This window comes from Mirounga angustirostris, unplaced genomic scaffold (genome assembly GCF_029215605.1).
Source record: "Mirounga angustirostris isolate CCGP_5_RB_7025 unplaced genomic scaffold, mMirAng1.0.hap1 SCAF_8, whole genome shotgun sequence".
Taxonomy (NCBI): Eukaryota; Metazoa; Chordata; class Mammalia; order Carnivora; family Phocidae; genus Mirounga; species Mirounga angustirostris.
Genome location: NW_026991716.1, coordinates 31,574,907 through 31,599,885, shown reverse-complemented (window position 1 = coordinate 31,599,885; position 24,979 = coordinate 31,574,907). Strand labels below are relative to the sequence as shown.

Sequence of the window (24,979 nt, the reverse complement as noted above, 5' to 3'; positions counted from 1 at the left end):
TAATTTTGGATTTCCTTTCCCTTGCTTTATAATCCTGGTTTTTAATTTTATTTCTGCTTTGAGAATGTGATGCATCCGTGGAAATGTATTTCCTAATACAATGACCTAGAATCCCATCTTTCCACCACAACCCACTCCATGATCCTTGCCCAGGATGACAACAAGGACAGTGAACAAGTTTGAGAATTTTTTTTGAAGTTTTATTTATTTAAGTAATCTCTACACCCCAGGTGGGGCTCAAACTCAATGACTCCAGATCAAGAGTCGTATGCTCTTAGGACCGAGCCAGCCAGGTGCCCCCAAGTTTGAGAAATTCTTGCAAATTCAGATTTCATTCTACTTCAGTAGCTTAAGAAATATATGTATGTATGTACATAAATATGCACGTACGTACACATGCATGTATGCATATACGTATAAAAAGTCACCCAACACAAATTACTAGAAAAAAGGGGTGAAAAAAACAAGATGAGAAAAGAAGCGGGTGGCAATAGTGGCTAAAAAGAGAGCAAAAAGGGCGCCTGGGAGGCTCAGTTGTTAAGCGTCTGCCTTCGGCTCAGGTCATGATCCCAGGGTCCTGGGATCGAGCCCCGCATCGCATCGGGCTCCCTGCTCGGCGGGAAGCCTGCTTGTACCTCTCCCACTCCCCCTGCTTGTGTTCCCTCTCGCTGTCTCTCTCTCTGTCAACAAAAAAAAAAAAAAAAAAAAGAGAGAGCAAAAGGAAGTTAAAAGTAAAAGTCAAGTAATAAGATATATTTGTAAGACAATGTAAGTGTAGAATGGAATGTGAAATTTGTCTGACAGGAGAAATTAATCACTAACAGAAAGCAGCCTGCTGGCTCAGCTCAGGCCACGCCCCACTCTGCCCCTCCTTCTCAGAGGGCCCCTCCCTGGTAGCCCCACCCCCACCATGCTCTATCCCTCCTCTCAGCTTTATTTTTCTCATTAGCACTCTTATCACCAACAAGCACACTATGATTTTACCTACTGTCTTCTCTCTTTCCCCTCTAGTTTTCTAGAATGTCAGTTACACGAGGCAGGGGATTTTGTCTTGTTCACTGTTCATCCCCAGTTATTAGAATAACAGACTATCCCAAACTTAGGTATTCAAATTAGTTGAATGAATGAAAAATTCTTATAAAAATATGCTTTGATTTTATATTATTGTCGATTTTGTGAAAATACCTCTACTTGATTTTCAAACACAACTGCTTAGAATAAGACTAAATACTATTGCCTAAATTATATAAAATCACTCCGTCTGTATCTGACTGATGACATTACTAGAAAAAAAGAAGGAAGACAGATACAAAACCAGAAGCAAAGTATATAAAAAGAATGTCCCAGAAAATGTTCCTGTGATTCTTGGCATCTGTACGTACTGGCATTAAAGATCAAATTCTTCTCATATATTCACTGACATCCACTGTCACCCAAGCTTTTGGTCTGGTGTTTGAAAAAAACAAAATGTAAGGAAACAAAACCGAGTCAAGAAGGAAAGTTCTCATCTTCTGGCAATTTCACAAGTACAAAAAATCCCTACCTGGTCCTTGATGGTGCTGTGCTGATGGGGCTAAATGGAACCAGGCCATTTCTGAAAGGACAGGGGGAAGACAGTGTGGATGGGTGGCGTGGGGGCGAGGAAGTGAGCTAACACCACAAGCAGTAAAATGCTCTGTGGAATATAAAAATGAGTGAATGCTGGCGAGACGGTTAAAAAGAGAAAAGAAAAGAACAACCCTTCAGGCAGAGAAGGCTAAAGAAAGACTATCAGAAAAGCCTCTCCTTGATGCCACCAGGAAGGAAAAGAAAAGTAAATGAGGATAGTAAGGAGGAAGTAAAAAGCCAGGAAAGAGCACAGAGGAACAGGGAGGAATGAGCAAAGGGGAAAAAAGGAAATGAAAAGAAAGAAGCAGGAGGAGTAAAGCGGTAGTAAAGCAGCCAGGAAGAAAGCTGGAAAGGAGAGGGAAGCAGGGAAATGCGGACAGGGAAGATAACAGCCAGGCCACCCAGACCCCCATGCAAGGTGAAGAGGCGGCGGCACGGAGGGCACCCTTCCAGGCCAGGTGCCAGCCACCCCGCCCTTACTGACACGCTGTCCACTTGGAGGCATGGTGTCACCAAGAGAGCGGTCTGGTGGGGTGTGGCAGGGGTCAAGCACACCAGTCCCCTCCTCACTAACCACAGAGCCAGGACTAACGCTGGCTTATCCGTAATGCTATGTATGGGGTTCTGTTAGCATCAAGGCCATGGAAATGCCCATGTATAAAAAGTCACCCAACACAAATTACTAGAAAAAAGGGGGGGGGAAAAACAAGCAGCACGGCGCTTTTCAATCTGGGCTAACCAAAGTCACTTGGGTTTATCAGATAGAAAGGCAAAACTGTCTATTCAGGACTGCCTGTAAACTGAGATTCTTTTTAAAATACAACAAAAAGCCCTCAATCTTAGTAGGCCACTTAAAACCAAGGGAAATTTCAAGGTTCTAGGACAAAAGTTGTAACTTGTGTATACAGGGAAACAACTAAACAGACATTCCAAGCTCCGATTTGTCCCCAGAGGTAGGAGTATCACATTCTTGTCTAGAGTGGGCTGGCCACGCTCAGCCAGAAAGAATACACAGCATGCTTCTTTACATAATAAAGAACAATACAAACTGCAGACTGTGGTGTGGAAAGTTTAGCCATTGTCAGCGCAAACTCAAGCTCCAATCTCTATTTTACATCGAGGCCATTCTTCTAGCTCACCCAACCCTCACGGGTTAAAAGCAAACCAAGCCTCTGTGGAGTTGAACCAATCAGCTTTTCTCTTGATGACATCATGCCTCCAACTGGACAGCGCACCCGGAAGGGTGGGGCGGCTGGGACCTGGCCTTTGGGACTGGAAGGGCGCCCTCCCTGCCACTGCCACTTCCCTGCTCACCGAGGGATCTGAGAGCCAAGGGTCCTCTCAGCTACCACTTCAGGTGAAACCAGGGCATGCTCCAAACCGCTGGCCGGGAATTATTCTCAGCTCATACAAAATGCACACAAAGCACACGTCCCTGCTCTTCACCATTTCCCACTTAATATTTATGAAAGCTGATTACAAAACAAATTTATCACTTAAGCCTTCAGCCAAGTTTTAAATTACTCAAATGTTTATGCTAAGTAGACAAGCAGCCTTCTGGAGTTTTGTCTTTCATAAGCTTCAATCTCATCCAAAGGCAGGTATGTGAGAGACCTATCTAACCCCAAAGATGACATACATTCAAGCCACAATCTGACCAGAAGGTTCTTTTGTTCTTAGGCAGTATGTATTTCAGATATTAGCCGCCGCTGCTGCTGTGTGGGCTCGTGGGTGCACCCCATGGCGCAGACACAGGATGGAGACACATCTAGGAGATGGGGCTCTGGGGCACACAGGTGAGGCGCTGACCACATGGCCAGCTCTGGAAAGGGGAACAGGCTTCCTACAGTCGGAGGCGGGAGAGGCTTCAAGTTAGATGATGAATTTCTCCTGCTTCCCAGCACCCTGAATATCCACCTCTGGCTCGTCTGCAAATGAAGATTAATTTACAATTTACATGCACGAGCTGGGTTTACTGCTCCAGCACACGGCCATCTCGGCTTGCTTACACTGGATAGAAACAGTGCTACAAATGTCCATGTCGCTCAGGGTCCCCTCAGGAAAAAGATGGCACATACAAACTGGGCAACTGAAGGATGATTTATACAGATTTGGACAGGGTACAGAGAGAGCGACAGGGAGGACAGTGAGTCACAGCCAGGAGCCCCAGGCTGGAGGAGTCAAGGGGAGGGGATGGTTAGCAGAACCCAGAGAGAGCAGCTTTAGGGAAAGGTCCCTCATAGGAGAGCTGGTGTTTAGGAGGGGGACGCAGCCAACCCACGATTCCTTTGGCCTCGTGAGGCAGGTCACACAGATGAGCCTTCTGGGGAACACAGGGAGGTAGAGAAGGGTAGGGAACATGCCCGAGGGCAGACGGAAGATGCCCTGCAAGGTGTCCAACACCAACCTGGAGGACAGCTTCAACAACAACAAACTAGCCCTCTGACACAGCCACACAAAAGGAAACTGTGCCTTTCACAATTCAGGTCTGAATCCAGGTCTTATGGATGTTGCCATGGTTAGATAACCACAAAATGCAGTAGTTAGGTAAGACACACAGATTAGAAATCGGTAAATACACTAAGACCTCAAATTTGGATATAATGTTAATAGAGGTTAACCTGTAGAGAGATGTAGGTGATTTTCCCGTTCCTAATCTATATATTTTTAAAGTTGTATTGATGGACAGCTTTCCAGTTTATCTTCTATTATCCCCCTATTCTATTAGGCATCATCAAGATAACAAGGAGTGCTTTGATTTTTGACTGGTGAACAGAGAAAGTATCTACTGAAGCTTGGATTTCGATCTCCTCTTAGGCAGAGCTCTTTTCAAAGCAAACTCTATTATTTTTTGTTACTAAAAATCTAACGGAAACTAGGGAGAATGCTAGTGTCATAATGGATGCCATCTCAGAGTTCCACCTTAACCAGGCTAACTTTCCAAAGTCCTCTCATTCTGGGTAATCACCAAGGGCTGCATGAAGCACCTGTAAGGAGTGGTCTGTATTTGGAAGAAGTGACTCCCAATCTGCCAGCTGTGCAGGTCCCCCAGCTACAGACCATTATCCCCAAAAGCAGCCCATCAGGTAGCCACTGCCGGCCATGATACAGAAGAATACATTTGAAAAAGAAACAGTAGAGAGGGCTGCAGATTTCTCTCCAGCTTCTCCCCTCTCCAGGAGTTAGCAGGAAGGCTTATTAATTTCTCAAAGAACAATGGGGGGCTACTGCCCTACTTTCCCCGGCTGGGCAGGCTCTTCTAACCCTGGGGTGGGCCAGAGTCATTCAGGACGTCACCAGGTGAGGGGCTTGAACTCTGCTGCTTCCCTGTCACCTCGCCAGCACCAGACAAGCCCCACAAAGTTCTGCCTTTCTTAAGTTCTGAAGACACTCTGTGCCTCAGTTCCCATTCTCCAAAACTCCAAGCATAATAATAATAGGAATAGCTACCATTTACTCAATACCTTATGCATAGTAGGAACTGGGCTAGGCACTTAAACACATGTTTAACTGGTAAAAAACGCCTCTGAAACACAGATTTGACTGCCCTTTTCACAAATACAGAAATGACGCTGAGGCTTCCTGAGGCCACTCATGGGACAAGGAAGAGTTGATGGTGGAGCCAGGGCTCAGAGCTGGATCTCCTGACTCTGGAGCCTGAGCCTTGTGTATGACCCTGCACCGCCTTCTAGGAGCAGCCTGGCAGACTTGCAATCACAGCTGCCCGGGCCCCACAGTGAGGAGCTGAGCTGGACCCAAGCTCCTTCAGAGCAACTTTCCCCAGACTCCTGGGGATCTAGTGATGACAAAGAAATCAAGCACAAGATACGGCAAAGCAGCCTTCAGGCACCGGTCAGGGGTAGGGTGGGGAGCAGCCATTAACTAATGACTCGTTCTAGGAAAGTCTGCCAAAGGCCTGGGTCTAGGGCCAACCACTGGGGGAAACACTTCTGAAGTTTCTCTTTTGACAGAAATATCCACAAAAACCAAGTATAATATGACTCAAAAACAATGATGAAGGATTACGCATGAAGGGCCCTGTTAATATTCTCTATGCGAGCAAATCTCAATCTTCTGAATTCCTTCCAGTAAGACCTCAGTTGCCTTAGGTTTTTGAATTTAAAGTGTAACAGTGCTTCCAGTCATTCAGCCATAGTACAGACTGGTCCAGGATACCCAGACCTCACACAGTTCTAGGGTTCATGGTAGCCACCTGCAAGCTCTACCTGCAACAGAAATGTGAGCATATGAACCTCCTGTCCCTAACGGGCCAAGAGACAACCGTGGATTAGCCCGAACAGCCAACTTCAATTAAGCTGGGCCGTGCTTCAGTGACTTCATGTTTCCCTCCAAGAGGAAATGGTGGAGCCGATTAGACTGCCTGGCAATGCTGCGTGTTAACAGAGCATGGGAATCCTGTGGCCAATCACCCAGCACTATCGACCTCTTGGGTGAAAGGTATGCTCAGGAGATGGAGCCAAAAAGAAGAGGTAATTCATTAGACTGGTAAAGCTGTCTTCCAGCCCATTTGAAGGATTCTGAGATATTGCCTTGATATCAAATCAAATACTCACTTCTCAGCCTCGTGTTCAGTCCCCTCCCACTATGTGATCCCAATCTCACTCTCCACCCTTATTTCTTTTTAAGATTTTTTTTTAAGTAATCTCTACACCCAACGTGGGGTTTGAACTTCAAACCCTGAGATTAAGAGTTGCACGCTCCACCGACTGAGCCAGCCAGGTGCCCCCTACCCTTATTCCTTATGCTCCCCTATACGAACTCTACTCTCTATAGAAACCAAACGATCTAAGCTTTCCCAGCTCCACGCCTTCACTCATGCGATTTTCTCCACCAGTGCCCTTTCTTCATTCCCCTAGCTTCAACCTGGTTTCCCCCCAAACACTTGGTTCTTTAATTCCAGGTCAAATTCCGTGTCTCTGAGATCTTTCCTGAAGTCCCTTCCCACCCTCTGTCTCATCTCCTGTCTCCACCCTCCCCACCCCCACTGATGTTTTTCTCTATCGGCCCCGGAAGCACACCGCACTTCTCTTACTTGTAAACTGCCTCATCCTATCCTTGACTGTAAGTGAGTAAAACTCGGTTTTGTCTGTTTTGAAAAACAAAGGCAGAGCACACGTTCCTACAAACACACAGACTCTAGTGTGTAATCTCCCATGGGCCAGGAGCTCTGTCACTCAAACTGATTTCCCTTTAAGTGGTCTAGCGTCTGGTCCAGGCTCATCCAATCTTGGTTTCTGAACCAGTGAAAACTTTCTATTGCACAGGATTCCTCAGTCCCTGACTACACAGAGTCCTCAACCTCATCTTATCTGGAGATAAGAGTGCTGTAGGAATTGCCCCCACCCTGTTCCCACGCTGGGAATGGGATTCACTTTGGTTTATATAACTTTGCAGCTGCAACCTGAATAGATTTGGGTAGGGCATTTAGTCTAGATTGCTCAAAGGGACGCGTCAGCTGCACTGTTCCCCTCCTCTTTGCGAGCTAAATTCATCTCTTGAAAATGTTCCTGGGAGACAGACCCATTCCCCTTCAAAGGCAGCTCCCTCTCAGCAAGAAGCCTGCAAGGGTAGCACTTTAACATTCTCTGGGTGTTTACCAATCTTTGAGAAACACATTCTTGTGCCCAGTAAGACATGTCACAGGTCACTGAAAAATATTCGGGTACATATTTCTAACTATTCTATAACAGTGGTTATGAAAGTTAATCTGGGCCTCAGACTCCAAAATGTTTTCTCCTCTCTAATCTCTCTGTTTTTCCAACCACCTAACCCTCTGCCTCATCAACCCGGGAATGTGGGACGGGTAGAATGCTTCTGCTGGGAGAGGCGTTTCGTCTTCCAGGGGAATGCAGTAGGAATAATCACGGAGGAGCGGAGACTAGAAAAGCCCGCTCCTGATCCTCTTTCAGCAGCTTCTCCCAGAGCCCAACCCTCTCCCCTGCTTCTAGCTGACCCTGGGCCTTCCCTCTTCCTCCTGAAGACTCATACGAAGTTTTCTGGCTCTTCTTAAGCATCTTCAGGGTGAGCATGACTGCCTGCATGGTGGCTAATGGGATCCAAATATTTCCAAACAGCAGGTCATTTCTAGGAACTGCCTCTCCCTCAGACCCGCTCTGCTTGGGGCCGCCACCCTCCAGTTTAACCATGAATGGACCTATCCTTTGCCATTAAGATCCCCTGCTTGGCAACTTGGGGCTTGCCTCGTCACGGCTGTCAGAAACACTCTGGTCACAGTGCAAAGGAACCAGGGCAACCCTGGCCCACACGTCCTGGTCCCGGGAGTCGGCACACAGGGGAGCTGTGGTGGGCTGTGGCCAGCCCAGCTCCCTCTGACATCACGTGGCCTTACCTCATCCCACTCTGAGGCAAAGGAGGGCGACTTCTCCAGCCTCTTCTTCCCGATGCTGCAGTTGGACAAGGACTCGCTCCGGCTCCCCATTGTAGTGTCCTCCGTGGGTGAGCAGGTCAGGAGATCAGAGTCAGACTTGGACAAGCTGCGGCTGAGTTTGAGTTCAGCTTTGGGTTTGCTGGTGGGAGGGGCTCGGCTCCTAGCCCCACTCCGGTCTCTTTCTTCCTCGGCACCACCAGGGTGTTGAGATGCTGTGTGAGTCCAAGTTTCGGGGTGCGATTGGCTGTTGGTGGTGGGCAGGCCAGCCGGGTAACCCGCTCTCTTACTCTGGTCCAGGACACTGGGCGGAGAGGCTCCAGGAGCACGCACAGCCGTCTCCTCCAGCTGCATGCTGGCCTCGTGACAGGCGCCCTGTGCAGAGGACCCTTCTGGAAGGTTCTGGCCAGTGGCAGAGAGCAGCTGGAAAGGGTCCTGCCCCACCTCACACACCGGGGAGGAGCCGTGGAGGAGACCGGAGAACTGCTCTGGGACCTGCCCGTCCTGCCCCTCCGCAGAGTCCTGGCTCCGGCTGCTGCTGCCCCGCCTGTGGTCTTGGAGTGGACGGAGAGACAGAGAAATAAAAAATTAAACGTGGCAAAAATCAACAGAGTTCCAATGCAGCGAGCGAACGGCAGGGCTGAGGAATTCAACAACAGGGAAAGAGAGAGAAGCTGGATGGGTTGGAGAGAGGGCAGAGGGAGAGAAGAAGAGAGTGGAAGGAAGAAAACAGTTTCGTATTGTTCTTAATGTTCAATTTGTACCCAAAGTCAGAGCATTTATGAAATTCCAAACACTGGCCTGATTAATGCTCTCTGGCAGCCTTCCCTGTTGTTAGGTTTCTGTTAACGTTAATGACCAGACCCTGCTATATAAGGCGAGAAGTGCTAACTAGATCCTACAGAAAGGACACGAGTAAGGAGACAGAGAGCAAACACGGAGTAAAAGTGAGAAAGAGAGAGAGAGAGAGAGCGCCAGTGAGCAGGCGAGACTTACTCCTGGAACATCTGATACATTTCCATAAAGGCCAAAGTGTTATTTAGAGCCACCCGCCCTCCCTTCCTCTGGCAAGCAGCAACAGAAGGGAAAAAAAATGGAGGTCATGATCCACAACCTGCAACTTCTGGAATTCTTTAACTGAACGTGCAAAACAAAACAGCAGAGAAATAACCGCTTCCTTCCTCACAGGGGGACTGTTCAGGGTTCCACACCTCATCCTTCCTTCCTCAGGGAGCCCAGACGTTATTTATTTATTTTTTTTTGAGAATGTGTACATCTCACTCCTTCCAAAGCCTCCCAGCTGCTCCTATTTGTTTAAGTTTAACCTCAGCTGATCCACTGAAAACAAAATGGTCTAATTTGTCAATGCCAAGAGACATTTGCAGTTCTCTCAAGACCTCCTCAACAGCCCCGAAATCTGACACTACTGGCTCATGAGGCCAACTACTACTGTATACTCACCCAAGATATCAAATACTTCTGCCCTGAAGTGGCATAAATAATTGACCAAATCAGATTCCAACATCAGAATCACACTGGGACACCAAGGGGCTCGCCCTGTGTGAACTCAGACCCATTAGAGATTTTCATCCACATCAGCAGGGTAGATTAACCACCCTGCACCCAGTACTAGCTCACATTCCTAAACTAATATTCAATGTTATTTTCTCTGTAAGTGGAATCAACGGTATAGATACCAAATGATTCCCTAGTCTGCCCAAAGCTCCCAAGTATTGTTCATGAGTTCAGAAAATCTTAGAACCCAAAGGATCAAGTTCAAGTATTGTTACAGATGAGGAATCTAAGGTCCTCGGGCCTTTAGTGGTTTGTCCAAGGTGCTGGGGGAGAAGACTTTAACCCAGGCTTTTCGGAACACCTGGCTCTGGTCCCGGCTGTGCTGCTCTCTAGCTGTGTGGCCTTGGCACTGATCTCATCCTGCTGGGCTTCAGTATCTAAAGTAAGTAGGGTGAACTGCACATAGGCTTTAAAAATCCCTTTTATGTTACAATGGTGATAAGAATCCAAGTCTCTACCATACCGTGATGGCAAACTTCTCCCCCTCGGGGGCTGCTGCAGATCCCTGCCTGGCTGCTTCTCCTGCTACTGGCTACATAGCACCCACTCTCCCTGACCAGCATGCCTGCAGCCCAAGGCTCCTGGAAGCTCAGTTCCACAACTGAATAGGGTCATCAGGTGAGGAGGGGTGCACTTTATAAACATGATGCACTACAACAGTCTTCACTGCTCCATGCACAATGGCAAAGTCCTACAATGCTGGCTCTTCCAAGACAGCCTTTAAGGAAGGATCCCAACAACCAATTCTCATATTGCACCCATCACCCTGAGGTCTGAGCAGGGACATGGTTCCATTCACCCCACTTTCTCAAGAAGAATGGTTCAGTCTCCACAGTCTCTTCAGCTTTTGGCAAGCCTGCTGAGGCTGCAAGGGGGCAGCCAATTAGCTCCACTTTATGGCTCTGATTACTTATCCACAGGAGTCCAGAAGTATGAACTTTGGCATCTCCTTCCTCTACACTTGACTGCTTCAGGATTTTCACACCCCTAACTCACAAACTCTATACCCCAAAGGTCAGGTCCAGAGCACTGAAAAGCACTGAACAACTGGAATCATTTCTCTAGGGAAGAAGAAATGCTGCGTACATAAGGGTTCCATCCAGCTTAACTCAGCCCCAGGAAGCCATGACTTCAAGACTATGAATTCCACATATGACAACTGGCCGCCCAAACAAAGCTGCCCTGTAGCGTCGCACGGTAGGGCCAGAGAAGATGACACATGACCATCACTTGTGCTTCAGACCAATGGCACTTCCTAGGAGAGGCTGACCAGGAGAGTCAAAATTGCTACCTCTCGGACCATACCCACATGGCCAATTTCCTACAGATTCTGGCCCAAGGTGCAACATTCCTCTGACTGCATTTGAATACAAAAAGAGGACTTTGGTAACAGGAACATGGGCTTCTATTCCTTTGTGTCAGCATCTGCCTCCTTATTTCACAATATTTTGGGGAGGGAGGGGAGTCCAACAACAAAAGAGAAACAACGGAGTCCAGAACTGGGAGTTAGCCTGGCTTACACTGCCTGGGTGGACCTCGGAACCCAGGCCACAGAGAACGTTCTGACTGCTGCTGTGGGAGCTGACAATGAAGGTCCTGTCTAACAGCCACCCATTCATGCTAGCCATCAATGAAGAAAGAGAGACAGATGCCAAGAGCTCAATACCAGACAGATGCCGGGGGAAGGAAGTGGGCAGAAAGAAAGAATGGAAACTTATGGAAGGAGGAAATATGTGAAGAGGAAAAATTTCTGAGGGCCATAATCCCATGAGGGAAAACACAATCTACCAATACTTTATGGAGTAAAAGAAATCATGGAAAGGAATTCTTATGATTACATGACTTACCCAGGCAATTCCCTAGGAAAGACACCTTGGAATTTGAAAAGCTTGTCAAGATTGAAGATCCTCCCTCAGGATCTTAATAAGCTAGAGTTCTCTTCCCCATAAAAAACCATATCCAAGACTAAGCTCGATATCCTGGCAAATCAACAGGTAGGAAAAGAACTACTGAGTGGTCCTGTCCTTCTGTAAAGTCAGGATAATATTAGGCCCCTCAGGGACAAGGTGGTAACAATATAACGTACTGACCATGAGCCAGATCTTGAGCAAATTACTTAACTGCTCTGTGCCCAGAATTCTTGTCTATAATTTTGGGATCATGAGAGTACTGACTTCATAGGATTGCTGTAAGAATTAAATTGTAGTGTCAAGCACTTAGAACCACACCTGGCACATGCCAGCCCTCAAGAGATGTTAACAATTACTATTATTCTCCACAAAGGATCCATTACAACGTACTTCACTCACAGAAGAGCCCAACAACTAAGTCTGCTGCTCACAAGCTTGTCAAAAAGATCACCAAAGACAGTGTATGAAGATCCATTGCCTTCATTATCCTTACAACCCTCGACAGCAGAAGGAAGGGACAGAAGGTAATACAGTGAGAAGGCTGAAGTGAGAAATGGGCCCCACAACTGTGGCTGTAAGTACCCATTCCATCAATAAGCATGTGAAAATGTCTGCCTTCACGGGGCACCCCAGAGATGAAGACACGGAGTTTCTCTATGGGCTTACCAGCTATCAGAAGAAACTAGCATATACAGAAATGACTAGAATTCAAGGCCAAAATTAGTAGATGCTTTTAAAAAAGTATAAACCAGGGGCACCTGGGTGGCTCAGTCGTTAAGCGTCTGCCTTCGGCTCAGGTCATGATCCCAGGGTCCTGGGATCGAGCCCCACATCGGGCTCCCTGCTCAGCAGGAAGCCTGCTTCTCCCTCTCCCACTCCCCCTGCTTGTGTTCCCTCTCTTGCTGTGTCTCTCTCTGCCAAATAAATAAATAAAATCTTAAAAAAAAAAGTATAAACCAAATGCACAGTGAGCAGGAAGGAAAGTGTGATTACTTCGAACCAGAAGGATTCTCAGAAGAGGCGGCTTTTGAGCTGGGCACTGAAGAAGTAAGGCCTTGACAAGCTTAAAGGTCAGTGGAAACACATTAGAAAAAGCAGAGCCACAAACCTCGTGCCTGGGCACTCATGGACTCTCGGACTCGCGGAAGAGAACCGTCAGGCCTGAGGCTTTCCCTCTGACTGGGAATCACTGCGCTCCCACCTTAGAACTACACAGCTTCCAATCCTCCTCCCACACTGTCCTCAGCAGTCCCCACAACCTGCCCTCGTAGGAGAGAAACAAGGGGCCAGGACACAGGGACAGCTGTTTCCTTACTCTCCCCATAGATCAAGGCCAGCTGCTCGACCAAGTAGCACACAGCAGCATGCTAATTCCCAGCCCCATGGACTTTCAATCTTTATTCACTCTGGGTGTTGTTCATTTTCCTTTTACCCTGTGAGCTGCTGAAGCAAGGGGTCTTCTGTGCTGCATTTTAATGATGATGATGATCCACGGGGATCTCAAGGGCTTGTAAATAATAACATTTTAACATTTACACATTTTCAGTAACCCCCTTGTCTGTTTAGATTAGAGCTAAAAATTGCGGCTTATGTGAGAACTTGATAAGTCAAATCAACCCTCCAACCCACAGGTTACTCCAGTTACCCAGACTGTTCTGCTTGCTTTGTTCTGTTAGGACTGGAACCCTCCAACTGCCCAGTCACTGCAGTGAGCACCAGAAACCGGGTGTGTCCAGAACTCCTATGTACATGGCCACTTGTGGAGAGTCACCATGTTCTCCTCAGAAGGAAGGTGCTGACTAGGTTATGCAGACACTTGCTGGTGACTGTGATCTGATAAGACAAGTAGACCAAGAGTCCATTCTCTCTGGTCCATGGCAACCAGAGAAACAGAGACCTGGACTGGGATTCAGGAGGCCCAAGTTATAGTCCCAACCGTGTGATTTTTTTTCTATCTGGGTCTTTAAAAAAAAAAAAAGAAAGAGAAGAAAGCGAAGAAAGCAAGAAAGAAAGACTGGGACGCATTCTCTAAGGCTTTAAGATTTAGTATGATTCGACTCTGATTAGATAAACGAATATTCCAGTTCTAGGGCGTTAAGAACGTGAAGAGCAGCAGGGCCCTGGATGAAAATGGTTTAACCTCATGGCTAAACAGGCTTTGGATTCAGCCAGACTAGGGCTTAAGACTCAGCTCTAACACCGAACTTCTTCCTCATCTACTACACAGCGATAAAAATAGCCCCCACCCGGATGATTTGTCATGAGATACACAATGACCTAATCAGCGTAGATGGACTCAGCACATGGCCGCCCCTGAGAAGCATTCATTAAACGGTAGCTGCTATCATTATCATCATTCTTCATTTACAACCATTTCCGAACTGCTCTTCACGCTACCACTGCACACAGAGGCTGGTTTCCTTTCTCCCGACTCTGCAAAAGGAGACTGGTTTCTTCTAAGTGGCCCTGTAAACTAGACAGAATAAAACTCCACTGGCGGGGAAGGTGCAATAGTCTTGCAAGTTTAATGCACGGTGACGTGTAGCAGCACGGTGGAGAATCTTCAGGTCAGGACCCATCTCTACCCACTGCAGCCCCCACAGGTACAGCCCAGCTTTGGGACTCAGGACTGTTCTACCTTGACTTGGTCCTGATTACCTTACAGCTCCCCCATTTCCTTAAGAGTCTGTTCACTGCCTGTTGTTGGACCTCTGGCCCCCCGAATTTCCCTATTCAATGTACCAGCTCTGCTTGGATCACTTTCCAACCAGCCATGATACTTAACCGTGCCTAATTTAACAGCACACTTGACATCTCTGTTTCCCTTGATCTTCTGCCAGTTCCAACACTGGGTATTCACAACCATTTGCTTTCTCTTCTCCAGTTGCTGGAATGTTGAGCCCTGCTGAATACTCAAGAAACAACTGACTGAGTCCTCTACCAGTTTATTTAACTCAGCTGGCTTCCAACAGCTACACTGTGTTAGGTACTAGTTACTCTATGCTGGACACCCTGCTAAGCACTTTCTTTTTTAATATTCACAATAACCATGAGGTAAGAATATGTACCCCTACTTTATATGTAGAAAGTCAGGCTTGAAGAGGTTAAATGACTTTCTCAGTCACCAGCCAACACGTGCAAGAGCAAGAATCCAAGTGGACTACCAGACCTGGCCACCCTTTTATTCATCTCTTGAAAACTGCGGTATCACTGTAAGATGGATTCCTCATTTCTCCCACTCTTTTCAGACCATCATCTTTCCCACAGCACCTATACTCTTGGATATAATCACATCAATTTCCTGGGAAGACTTAGATTAGACAAACCTCCTCAACTACTCTCAATGCCATGTCAAAACTTGGGGATAATTCGATCTCTTTCCCCCACCTCAGAGAAGTATCTCCCCATCTTGAATTTACCAATGGCCTTCTAACTGCTGAACGCTTTTTCTAGTCTTCATTTGTCTAGCTCTTTCTATATCATTTGACACAGTTTACCAGTTATCCCCAGGACCCACTCTCCCCTTCTTCCTTGGTCATAGGATCTTTTTAGATTGGCTCACAGCCACCTACATTAAAGACCACACTTCCCAGCTTCTTTGTAGTTAGGCATAGTCACATGACCAAATTCTGGCCAATGAGTTATAAGTGAAAGTGGAATGTGCAACTTTTGAGAACTATCTTTAAAGTGCCCTCCTTTCTCCCCTTTCTTCTTTCCTGTGCTGACAGCATGAATTTGGATAGTCATCTTGAACCATGAGATGGCAGAAAGAGACTGGTTCCTTGGCCATCATGAACTGCCATGCTAGACCTGGACTCCTTACTTCTGGACTTCTATCTTGTTTAAACAACAGTTATTTGGGGGTTCTGTCACATTCAGCCTCAGCTTCTATGGCACTGCATGATCCTGATTATCTTCCTATGTTTCTTTAGCTTTGTGCTTCTAAATATAGGTTGTATTCTTCTTCACTCTCTCTAGTTTTTCCCGCAGCAACTGATTAATCTTTTATGTTATCCATCACCTCAACTTGGATGATCCATGATTCTGCATTTCTAATCTCTCTCTCTTGAACACTAGGCCCACATTTCTAAGTGTTTATGGAATATCTTTACCTGGATGTTCTCCTAGTACCTGAAACCTCAAACTTAACATATTCAAAACTTAACATCTTCCTTCAAACGTGTTCCTCCTCGATCCCCTATTTGTTGGTTCCACAGTTGGTTCCCAGGCTCAAAACCTTAGAATCATCCTTAATACCCTCTCTTCCTGATTCTTCCACATTTGATTGTAAGGTCCTGTTAATTCTACCTCCTCAATACCTCTACCATCCACACCTTCCCTTCCTATCACTTCCTACTGTACTCTAGTTTGGACCCTAATTTCCTTTAAGAGATTCCTTGAAGTCTCTTGACTTCAAAGTATTCCTGCCTCTAGTCTCTCCCAACTGCAATCTAAGATTCCACAATTACACATACATAAAGCATGACTTCTATCCTGCCATCTCACTCAAAAAGCTTCAACAACACTGCACTGTCTTTGGAATAATGACTGACATTTGAGACCTGATACTCTACAACCAGTTCTTTGTTCCAGCCAACCATTCTCCAAACATGAGCTCTATCATCTTCCAACACCTTACGGTTGTTTATGCCACTCCCTCTGCCTGGAATGCCCTCTCCTTCCGCCTTACTTCTGCCTAGCAAGTAGAATTCTCTGCTTTTGGGTTTAGCTCAAATGCTACTTCCTTCACAAAGCCATCCCTGATCTCCTGCACTAACATAATTTATCCCTTTTTTAAAATTACTTTATCCCACTTTATAGAACTTTAACATTTTAGCAATGAGAGCTTCCAGGTAAATATGGTGGATTGAACACAGGTACCGATCTGGTCTTCTTCCTGAAGTCTTACTAAATCAAATGTAAAAATGGGACTGCACATGGAGGCACACCTGAGAATCCCAAGATGGCAAAGGGAAAAGCCAACGCTTACACTACAGAATTCCCTAAAGGCTCGGGAATTGGCAGTGCTCCGGATGCGGAAGTAGAGGGAGAAGCTAAGATAACATTTTTCTCCCCTCCAAGAGGATTAAGGTCTTCGTGCTGATGCGTAAACTTCACTTAGATCTAAATGCATGGCTCTCAGGAATACTGACTTACTTGCTTCTAAAAAATCTCAGAGTGTAGCTGTGTGCCAAACAATCCACATGTATCACTGTCTTCAGATAATTATTCATCACTGTCCTAAGCTAAGTAACCACTTCACCTGGACCCAAGCACTACTAGTGAATGCTGCAGAAAAGCACCACAGAGAACAATGATTTTTAGAGCTCTTGGCTACTTTCCCATTTGCTATCAAACCTGGCAATCTGTCCACTATTTCAACAGTATGTCCAGAATGTCCAGTGGGCAAAGAGTTAAATACTAAAGAGAAATATATGACTGTGCTACATACAACTGGAAACACTGCTCTCATTGCTAGTTATGCTGGCCCTGAATGATGATTTCAGAAGACTTCTATGTTGGAAATCATTTAAATAAGAGAGGAATACCTAGTTGGATAAAACTGTCATAAAACCATCTGGGCCTAGTACCTTTCTCAAGGGATGAGTTTTCTACTTCATGGATTGCTTTCTACTTCTATCAGTTTTTGTTATACCCACTGACATAACTGGCAATCCAGCAACTGCAGAAGTATCATACATAGTGCAAGATGCTTAGTCACCAATGCCACTGGAAACCCCAATGCTACCAGTCATTGTGACAGACCAATAGACATCCCGGGGGATGGCAGCAACTCTAACTAACCACAAAAATTTATTTCTATAAACCTTTATTATTAATTTTTTAAATCTCTAAATTTGTGCTTATATGTGTGCTTTATGTTATTCCTACATGTTGTGTTTTTTTCCTCTTTTCTTGATCAGAATTATCAGAGATCTTTAGAAAAACAAACAAGTTTTCATTGTAATGGTCAAGTTTACTGCTTTTTTAAATTTCATTATTTCCACTTTTATATTTTTTCTTAACTGAGGTATAACATGCATACCATAAAGTATGTGAAGTATACTATCTGCTTTTATCTTTATTAATTCCTCTCTGCTACTTTCTCTTAAGTTTTAGTCTTTATTTACTTATTTATTTATTTATTTAAGTTGGGCATGGAGCCCAACACAGGGCTTGAACTCATGACCTTAGATCAAGACCTAAGCTGAGATCAAGAGTTGGGACACTTAATTGACTAAGCCACTCAGGTGCCCCAGTCTTTGTTTTACAATAAATTTAAAGATCTAACTTTCCTCTGAGTATCACTTTGGCCAAATATTATCAGTATTTATATGAAGTGTTTCCACTACCATTAATTAATTTCTAAGTAGAAAAATAGAGGGAAAAAAGATAGGCAACTCATAGGCCATCTAACACTAATGACCAAGATGCTTAATTTCACAAGATCAGGCAAAGGCAAATTACAAAAGACACTTCTTTGGCTTATCACGGTGAAAAACATTAAAGAGTGCGAATATCCCATGTTGGTGAAGGAATGGGAAAGCGTGTGCTCATTAACCATCAAGGGAGGGCAATTCAGCTTCACCAGTTAGATTTAGATGTATACCTACACTCTGACTGGCTAATTCTACTTTCTATCAATGTCTTTTAAGAAATACTCTTGGGCGCCTGGGTGGCTCAGTTGGTTAAGCGACTGCCTTCAGCTCAGGTCATGATCCTGGAGTCCCTGGATCGAGTCCCACATTGGGCTCCCTGCTCGGCAGGGAGTCTGCTTCTCCCTCTGACCCTCCCCCCTCTCATGTGTTCTCTCTCATTCTCTCTCTCTCTCAAATAAATAAATAAAATCTTTAAAAAAAAAAAAGAAATACTCTTATGGGGTGCCTGGGTGGCTCAGTCATTAAGCATCTGCCTTCGGCTCAGGTCATGATCCCAGAGTCCTGGGATCGAGCCCCACATCGGGCTCCCTGCTCCGCGGGAGGCCTGCTTCTCCCTCTCCCACTCCCCCTGCTTGTGTTCCCTCTCTCACTGTGTCTCTCTCGGTCAAATAAATAAATAAAATCTTAAAAAAAAAAAAAAAAGAAATACTCTTGTAAGCATGTAAGAATATGTGTACAGAATGTCCACAGCAGCTTCACTTATAACAGAGAAATACTGGGGACAATGTAAACATCCATCTACTAGAGAATGGAAAAATGAGTGATGGGATAGTTAACAACCATTTAAAAAGAATAAGGTAGATCTTTAAGAACTTAAAACAAAATTGTACCCATGATCTATAGACAAGGTAAATTAAAAAAACAAAACAAGTGTGCAAAACCGTTTGTGAAATACGATCCCATTTTAGGTTGTTAAAAACAAACAAAACAATCTCACATAGTCACTTTTTAAAAAAATAAAAACAGCAAACGGCCTGAAGCGGACACTACACTTTCAAACTATGTCACTTCCAGCACCTGTGAGTAGTGGAGAGGTAAGAAGACTGGACCATTTTACTTGTATTCACTTCTATATTGTCTGAATTTCTTTTTCCCCCAGGAGCTAACACAAATGTACTTTTAAAATATAATTTAGAGGGGCACCTGGGTTGCTCAGTCAGTCAAGCGACTGCCTTCGGCTCAGGCCATGATCTCAGGACCCTGGGACTGAGCCCGCATCGGGCTCCCTGCTTGGCGGGAGGCCTGCTTCTCCCTCTCCCACTCCCCCTCCTTGTGTTACCTCTCTCTGTCAAATAAATAAATAAAATGAAAAAATAAAAATAAAAACAAATAAAATACAATTTAGATAATCTCCCACCCCACCCCTCCTGCCATAGGTTTGTGAATTATATAGTAAAGAGGGCTGAAAGCTCTGGTAGTCTCATTAACACGGCCTTTTGAGAACTGATGAATTAATTCATAAAAGCTGCCTAAGATAATGACATTAGTGGAAAAGCAGAAAAGACTGACTCTGTACTAATCCATAATATCATCTGCTGACTTGTCTCACATTTACCAACTCTAGCAGGCATTCCTTCCAGGCTACTGAGAAACTGGCAGAGCCCATTTTCATCTTTAATGTCTCAACTCCTTTGTCTGAAAGGTCTTTGAGTGATCCAACCAGCTTGCCTGGAGGCAGGCACACCCCACATGCTGTGGTCCAATTAAATCTGCTTCCCGCACCACCTACTCTTAACAGTTAGCCCAGTACTGTATTGCTGAGCTGGAAGGAACCAAAGCAAAGGAGGAGGAGATGTGAGGCCTAAAGTCCTCTGTGGCAGTTCCCTCCTTGACCTGGAGATCTCTCGACTTGAGGATAGAAAATTCCTGCATTTGGCAGCCAAGGAGACCAGCCTCATTTATGAAGTTTGTCTGAGTCTCTTTTTCTTCTTTCCAAAGGTTGAGCCAGCTATCTTATAATGGGTCCAGATCAAGCCTTCGAAAGAGAGAAAAAATTAATAATCTCGTTCCTCCTTGATGCTAAAAATTCTTCCCTAAGAACCACTTTCAAACAGAGCATTAAGTACTTGCTCTTTAAGGGTTAATTTCAGTATGATTTATTATTAAACAACTAGAGAACGCATTGGTGCTCTACTCCATGCTCTGTAAATATTTTAATTAAAAACCTACCAACATGATTAGAAGCTCAATACAGTTAAGAGAGTTCCTCAAATTGCTGTATAGATTCAACACAATCCCAATAAAAATCCAGCAGGACTTTTCGTAGAAATCAACCAGCTCATTCTAAATTTTTGTATGGAAAGAATATCTAAAACAATTCTGAAAAAGAATAACAAACTGACAAAGGCAAGGAAAGGATGGTCCTTGACAAATCATGCTGAAACAATTGGATATCCACATGCAAAAAAATGAATCTCTCCCCATGCCTCACATCATATTCAAAAATTACCTCAAAATGGGTCACAGACCTAAATGGATACCTAAACCTACAATATTTCTAGAAGAAAATATAGGAAAAAATATTTGTGACCTTATCCCTAAAAAAAAAAAAAAAGAAAGAAAAGAAAAGATACATTGTCATCAAAATTAAGAACCTCTGCTCTTCAAAAGACACTGTTAAGGAAATAAAGAGACAAATCACAGATTAGGACAAAATTATGCATCTGATAAATAGTACCCAAAAAATATAAAGAACTCTCATGACTCAATTATAAGAACATAAACAACCCAATTTCTTAAAATGAGTAAAAGAGTTGGACATTGATTTCATTAGCTATATGGATGGCAAATAATCACATTAATAGATGTTCACATCATGAATTATTATGGGAATACAAATTAAATCCATGATGAAGTATCATTACACATCTATTAGAAGGACTACAATTTTAAAAACCTGGCAATATTAAGTGCTAGGGAGGATACACAGTAACTGTAACTCTGATGGAAAAGCAAAATGGTATAACCACTCTGGAAAATGGTGTGACAGTTTCTTATAAAGTGTAGCATCTATTTGCCTAGGACCCAGCAATCCCATTCCTACTGTTTTCTCAAGAGAAATGAAACTGATGTTCACACAAAAACCTGCAAATGTTTATAGTTTTTTTGTAATTGCCAAGAACTCTAAGTGACCCAAATACCCCTCAACTAGAGAATAGATAACTATGGTACACCAGTACAACAGACTATTACTTGGCAATGAAAAGTAACAAATTACTGGCACACACAACAACATGGAGGACTCTTGAGTGAATCATGCTAAGTGCAAGGCCCCCGACTCAAAGGGTACACATGGTATGATTCCCATTTATAGGACATTCTGAAAAAGGCAAAATTATTGGGACTGACATAAAAGCAGTGTTGCCAGAGGTAAGGGAAAGGTGTGGGACTGACTATAGAGGGACACGAGAGAGTTTTTGGTGTGATAAAACCATTCCGTACCTTGACTGGGGAGGCAGTTATATAACTGTATTTGTCAGAACTCACAGAACTGTACACGAAAAGGGTAAATTTTACTATATTTAAATTGTAACTTTTTTTTTAGAAAGCTCCAAATGGAAACCATAAAAAACCAAAACAAAACAACTACTATAAAAACGACCACTAAGTTTCTGCGTGCTGGAAGAGAAACCTTTTAAACAGGACAGTTAAAAATAAGGTCTACGATGTCAGACATACGTACATGTTCTCTTTGCCACCCCCCTACCCTCTGACAGACCCAGCAAAGGGTGGGTTCAAGAGAAGCCATCACACCCCCCATTCTTACCGGAACCGTGACTATCAGGATTGAAAGGAGGCGCTAATCATGCCCCACGAAGGACCTAGTACCCGAAAGCTATAAAGAGCGAGGAGAGGCCACAGGAGGAGGCCACAGGAGTCCCTTCCAAGTGCAGTGGGAACCGCACTGCCCCTTGTTGTTGTTCTTAGCACAGAGGCTGTCACACATGCTCCGGCAGTACGCTCACCTCCGTCGTCGGCCTGGCTCTGGGTCCTGCGGCACTTGCTCCCTCACAGAGGAAACGGAATTTTGCAGAGGCGATGAAAGTAGGCCAAGGCGACAGAGCACTCTAGTTACCGGGTGGCAGCCAATCACGGGCCCCTCCCCAGGAGTGTCTCATTCTGAGGTCAGGACTCAAAGCAGAGCCTGTGCCGGCAGCCTGAACCCCAAGGGACTGACTTGTTGGGCTTGTTTTTCCATGGCATTAACTTGAGGTTTTATGACTTGAGACCCCAAATCAATCTCCATCACACCATGGGCCGTCTCTCCTTCCAGAGCCATTGCCTGGGCTGACCTAACCACCTCCTTGCTTCATGTGCTGAAGGGCGGGGGGGGGGGGGGGGGGCAACCCAATGCTAAATGAAAGGTCATAATACACCCACCACCTCCGACTGCTGTGACGCCCAACTTCCCCATCCCAAGGAACATCACCCTCTACTTGCCATCCAGGATCACAAACTTTAAAAATCCTTTTGCAGTTGTTTCTGCTGGGAGGGGGTTGGGGGCAGGGGTGTACCTTTTGGTTTTCCATCCCCGTCCATGGATCCCAGCTTCTTTGTTTCTGCTGTTAACAACAGCTCATAAGGATGCTCATCCTCTTCCCTGGCTGCACTTCCCTGAATCCAGGGTCTCATGGCCAAGACCTAAGAGAGAAAACACCATAGAACTTCTCATGTGGGTGGATAATACCAGGACAGGTTATGCAGAACAAATTCTCCTTTTTCACCAGAGAGGAAGGGGGGTGGGGAGAGAAGGTAAACAGCTCAAGTGTCACGTGGAACCACGTGCTTTTCTGGATATGCACCTGTACCTCAGATCTCAATGGACTTTGATTAAAACACTCCCCTTTTCCTACTTCATTTTATCCTTCAAAAAGCCATTAATACAATCCAAGATCCTCCCTTCCCGTGCCTCTCCCATCATCAGAGTGTTCTGCGTGGTCTCTTCTCAGTGGGTAGTTGCTTCCCAAGCGGTTTTCAGCCAGGCTGCCTCACAAAGGCCTTCTTTCTCCACAATTCTTCCCTAATATGCACACATACTACCCCAAGGCTGGAAGCCTTCCCACCTTCTCAAGAGGGAATCAAATGACTCCCGACTGATCCCGAATGACTGACATTTACCAGAAACAAAGCGCTCTATGCGTCCTTCTCTATTTTTGTGAGCCTTTCTTCACAGGTCCTGGGGGTTACAGGGAAGTTTCTCTCAAAAGGCAGCTTCCTACTACATTTATGGTAATACGAGTTTAAATTAATTCCACCAATCTCTGTTCTGAAAGGAGTCAAATGGCTAGGCAGTATGAATTTCAGTGGAGGAAAAAAGCAGCTCTGTCGATGGAGAAATCCCTGATCCAGGCAGCCAAGTGTCTCTGATGGAATACCTGGACCAGAGCTGGCTTCCACACCCACCAACTAGGTCTAGGCAGCTGAGGGCCTTGTGGCCACAGCTAGTCATGGTACCGAGGTGGCCAAGCTTCCTCCTCAAACCAGGCCAGAAACACCATAATTAGTGCCACAGTCACACTGAGAGAGACAATGGAGATCCTTGATTTAGACGATCATTCTGGCTCATCTGTCCTAAGAATCCAATGTGTGTCATAGGCAAATTAAGAATAATCATGTACCAGCTATTAGGAGAGCAAGCCAAAGCATGAAATCTCCTCTTGAGCAGTTGGCTAGGAGAAGGGATACAGCACCAACAGAGGCGGGGTTCAGAGGAATTCCCAAGTCCACCTAACAAATAATGGTACCCTAACAAATGTGATTCTTTGGTACATGCAGAAACCTCCTCCTTCAGACATGCCCCACAGCTCACTGGACATAAATCAGGTTTGTGATCCATCAGGGTTTTGCTTCTGGGAGACACAGCTCACTGTGTTACAAACTAATGAGACAACACGGATTCTAGCTCGCAGCCCCCGACTAAATGAGAGGCTGCGGCTCCTGTTTGGTAACAAGGCTGCCACTCCAAAGGCAGAATGACAGTCTCTTTCCGAAATTCTGCTAAGCACAGCAGGAACCTCCACTTTACTGAAAGCCACCTGGAAGCTAAAAGCTATTTCATTACAAGGAGCCATTTGCCTGTGTTACTTATTCCTTTTGCCTCTTCATAGGAACACAATTAAGGGAACAAAGAGGGACCATTAAGCAGTTCGTACAGTGTCAACTTAATACCACAGGCTTTACAGACAGGAATTTGTGTTCTGTAGGTTTACACACCCATAGCTATCACTTAGCCAGAGCCCTGGAAATCTGATTCCGCGAGTGTTCTGCACACAGCAAGGGCCCTCATATAGCCCCAGGCATGCTTCTCTGAAAGGTAGTTGACAGTCTGGATACCCAGCCTATAATATCCTTTCTTCTCAAGCAGGGCAGCTGATGACTTCCATCTGGAAAATCAGGCCCACTGGACCTTCGGTCACTCTGTGCCTGGCTCTCGTGCACGACAACGAGAAGCACAGCACCAGCAAATGCTAGAGCTGGAAGGGACCCGAACCGTTCCGATCACAGCTAGAGAGCACCTGGCTCCAGTTCTTTCCCTTTGCAGATGCCCAAACCGAGTTCCCAGACAGGGCTAGGGACTTGCCCAAGGTTACACAGAGAGCAACCAGCAGAGCCAGGGCCATAAAATTCACTTCCCGATTCTGGACCAAGATGGCCTCATTTTTTTTTTCTGGGAAATAGGACTTTCCATCCAATTTGGAACTCTTGCCCTCCTTCAGACTCTACTGAGAGTCCCCTGCTCACATCCAGACAACTTCTAAGGTGATCTTTTCCTCTTAGTCCTTCCTGGCTCCCGCCAGCTATGGGATTAAAATCTCCTAATAAAGCAATAGACTGCTTTGCTTTGGGCCTTCCTAACTCCCACTCAAGAAGCCCTGTGTCACAGTGAATATGGCAACAACTGATTTTCAACAGAAAGGATTCTGCTCTTTACTAGATTATTCCTTAATCTTTTCCGCCCCTTTCTTCTAGGGCTGACAATAAATCAAAGCCAAAAAGCCATATTCTCTGTTACATGGAAAGGAACACTTCTGCTGCAGAGA

General features: G+C 45.2%; 1 protein-coding gene across 11 annotated transcripts in view; it reads right to left on the bottom strand.

Annotated features, from left to right (window-relative positions):
- The window catches only part of ANKS1A (ankyrin repeat and sterile alpha motif domain containing 1A), a 184,322-nt gene that overhangs the window by 62,103 nt on the left and 97,240 nt on the right, over positions 1–24,979 (bottom strand). For all 11 annotated transcript variants that reach the window (XM_064597489.1, XM_064597482.1, XM_064597481.1 and 8 more), the window contains 2 exons: positions 22,454–22,580; positions 7,979–8,568 (listed from right to left, as the gene is read on the bottom strand). In XM_064597489.1, coding sequence (XP_064453559.1) covers positions 7,979–8,568; positions 22,454–22,580 — 717 coding nt within the window. The remainder of the gene's footprint in view (positions 1–7,978; positions 8,569–22,453; positions 22,581–24,979) is intronic.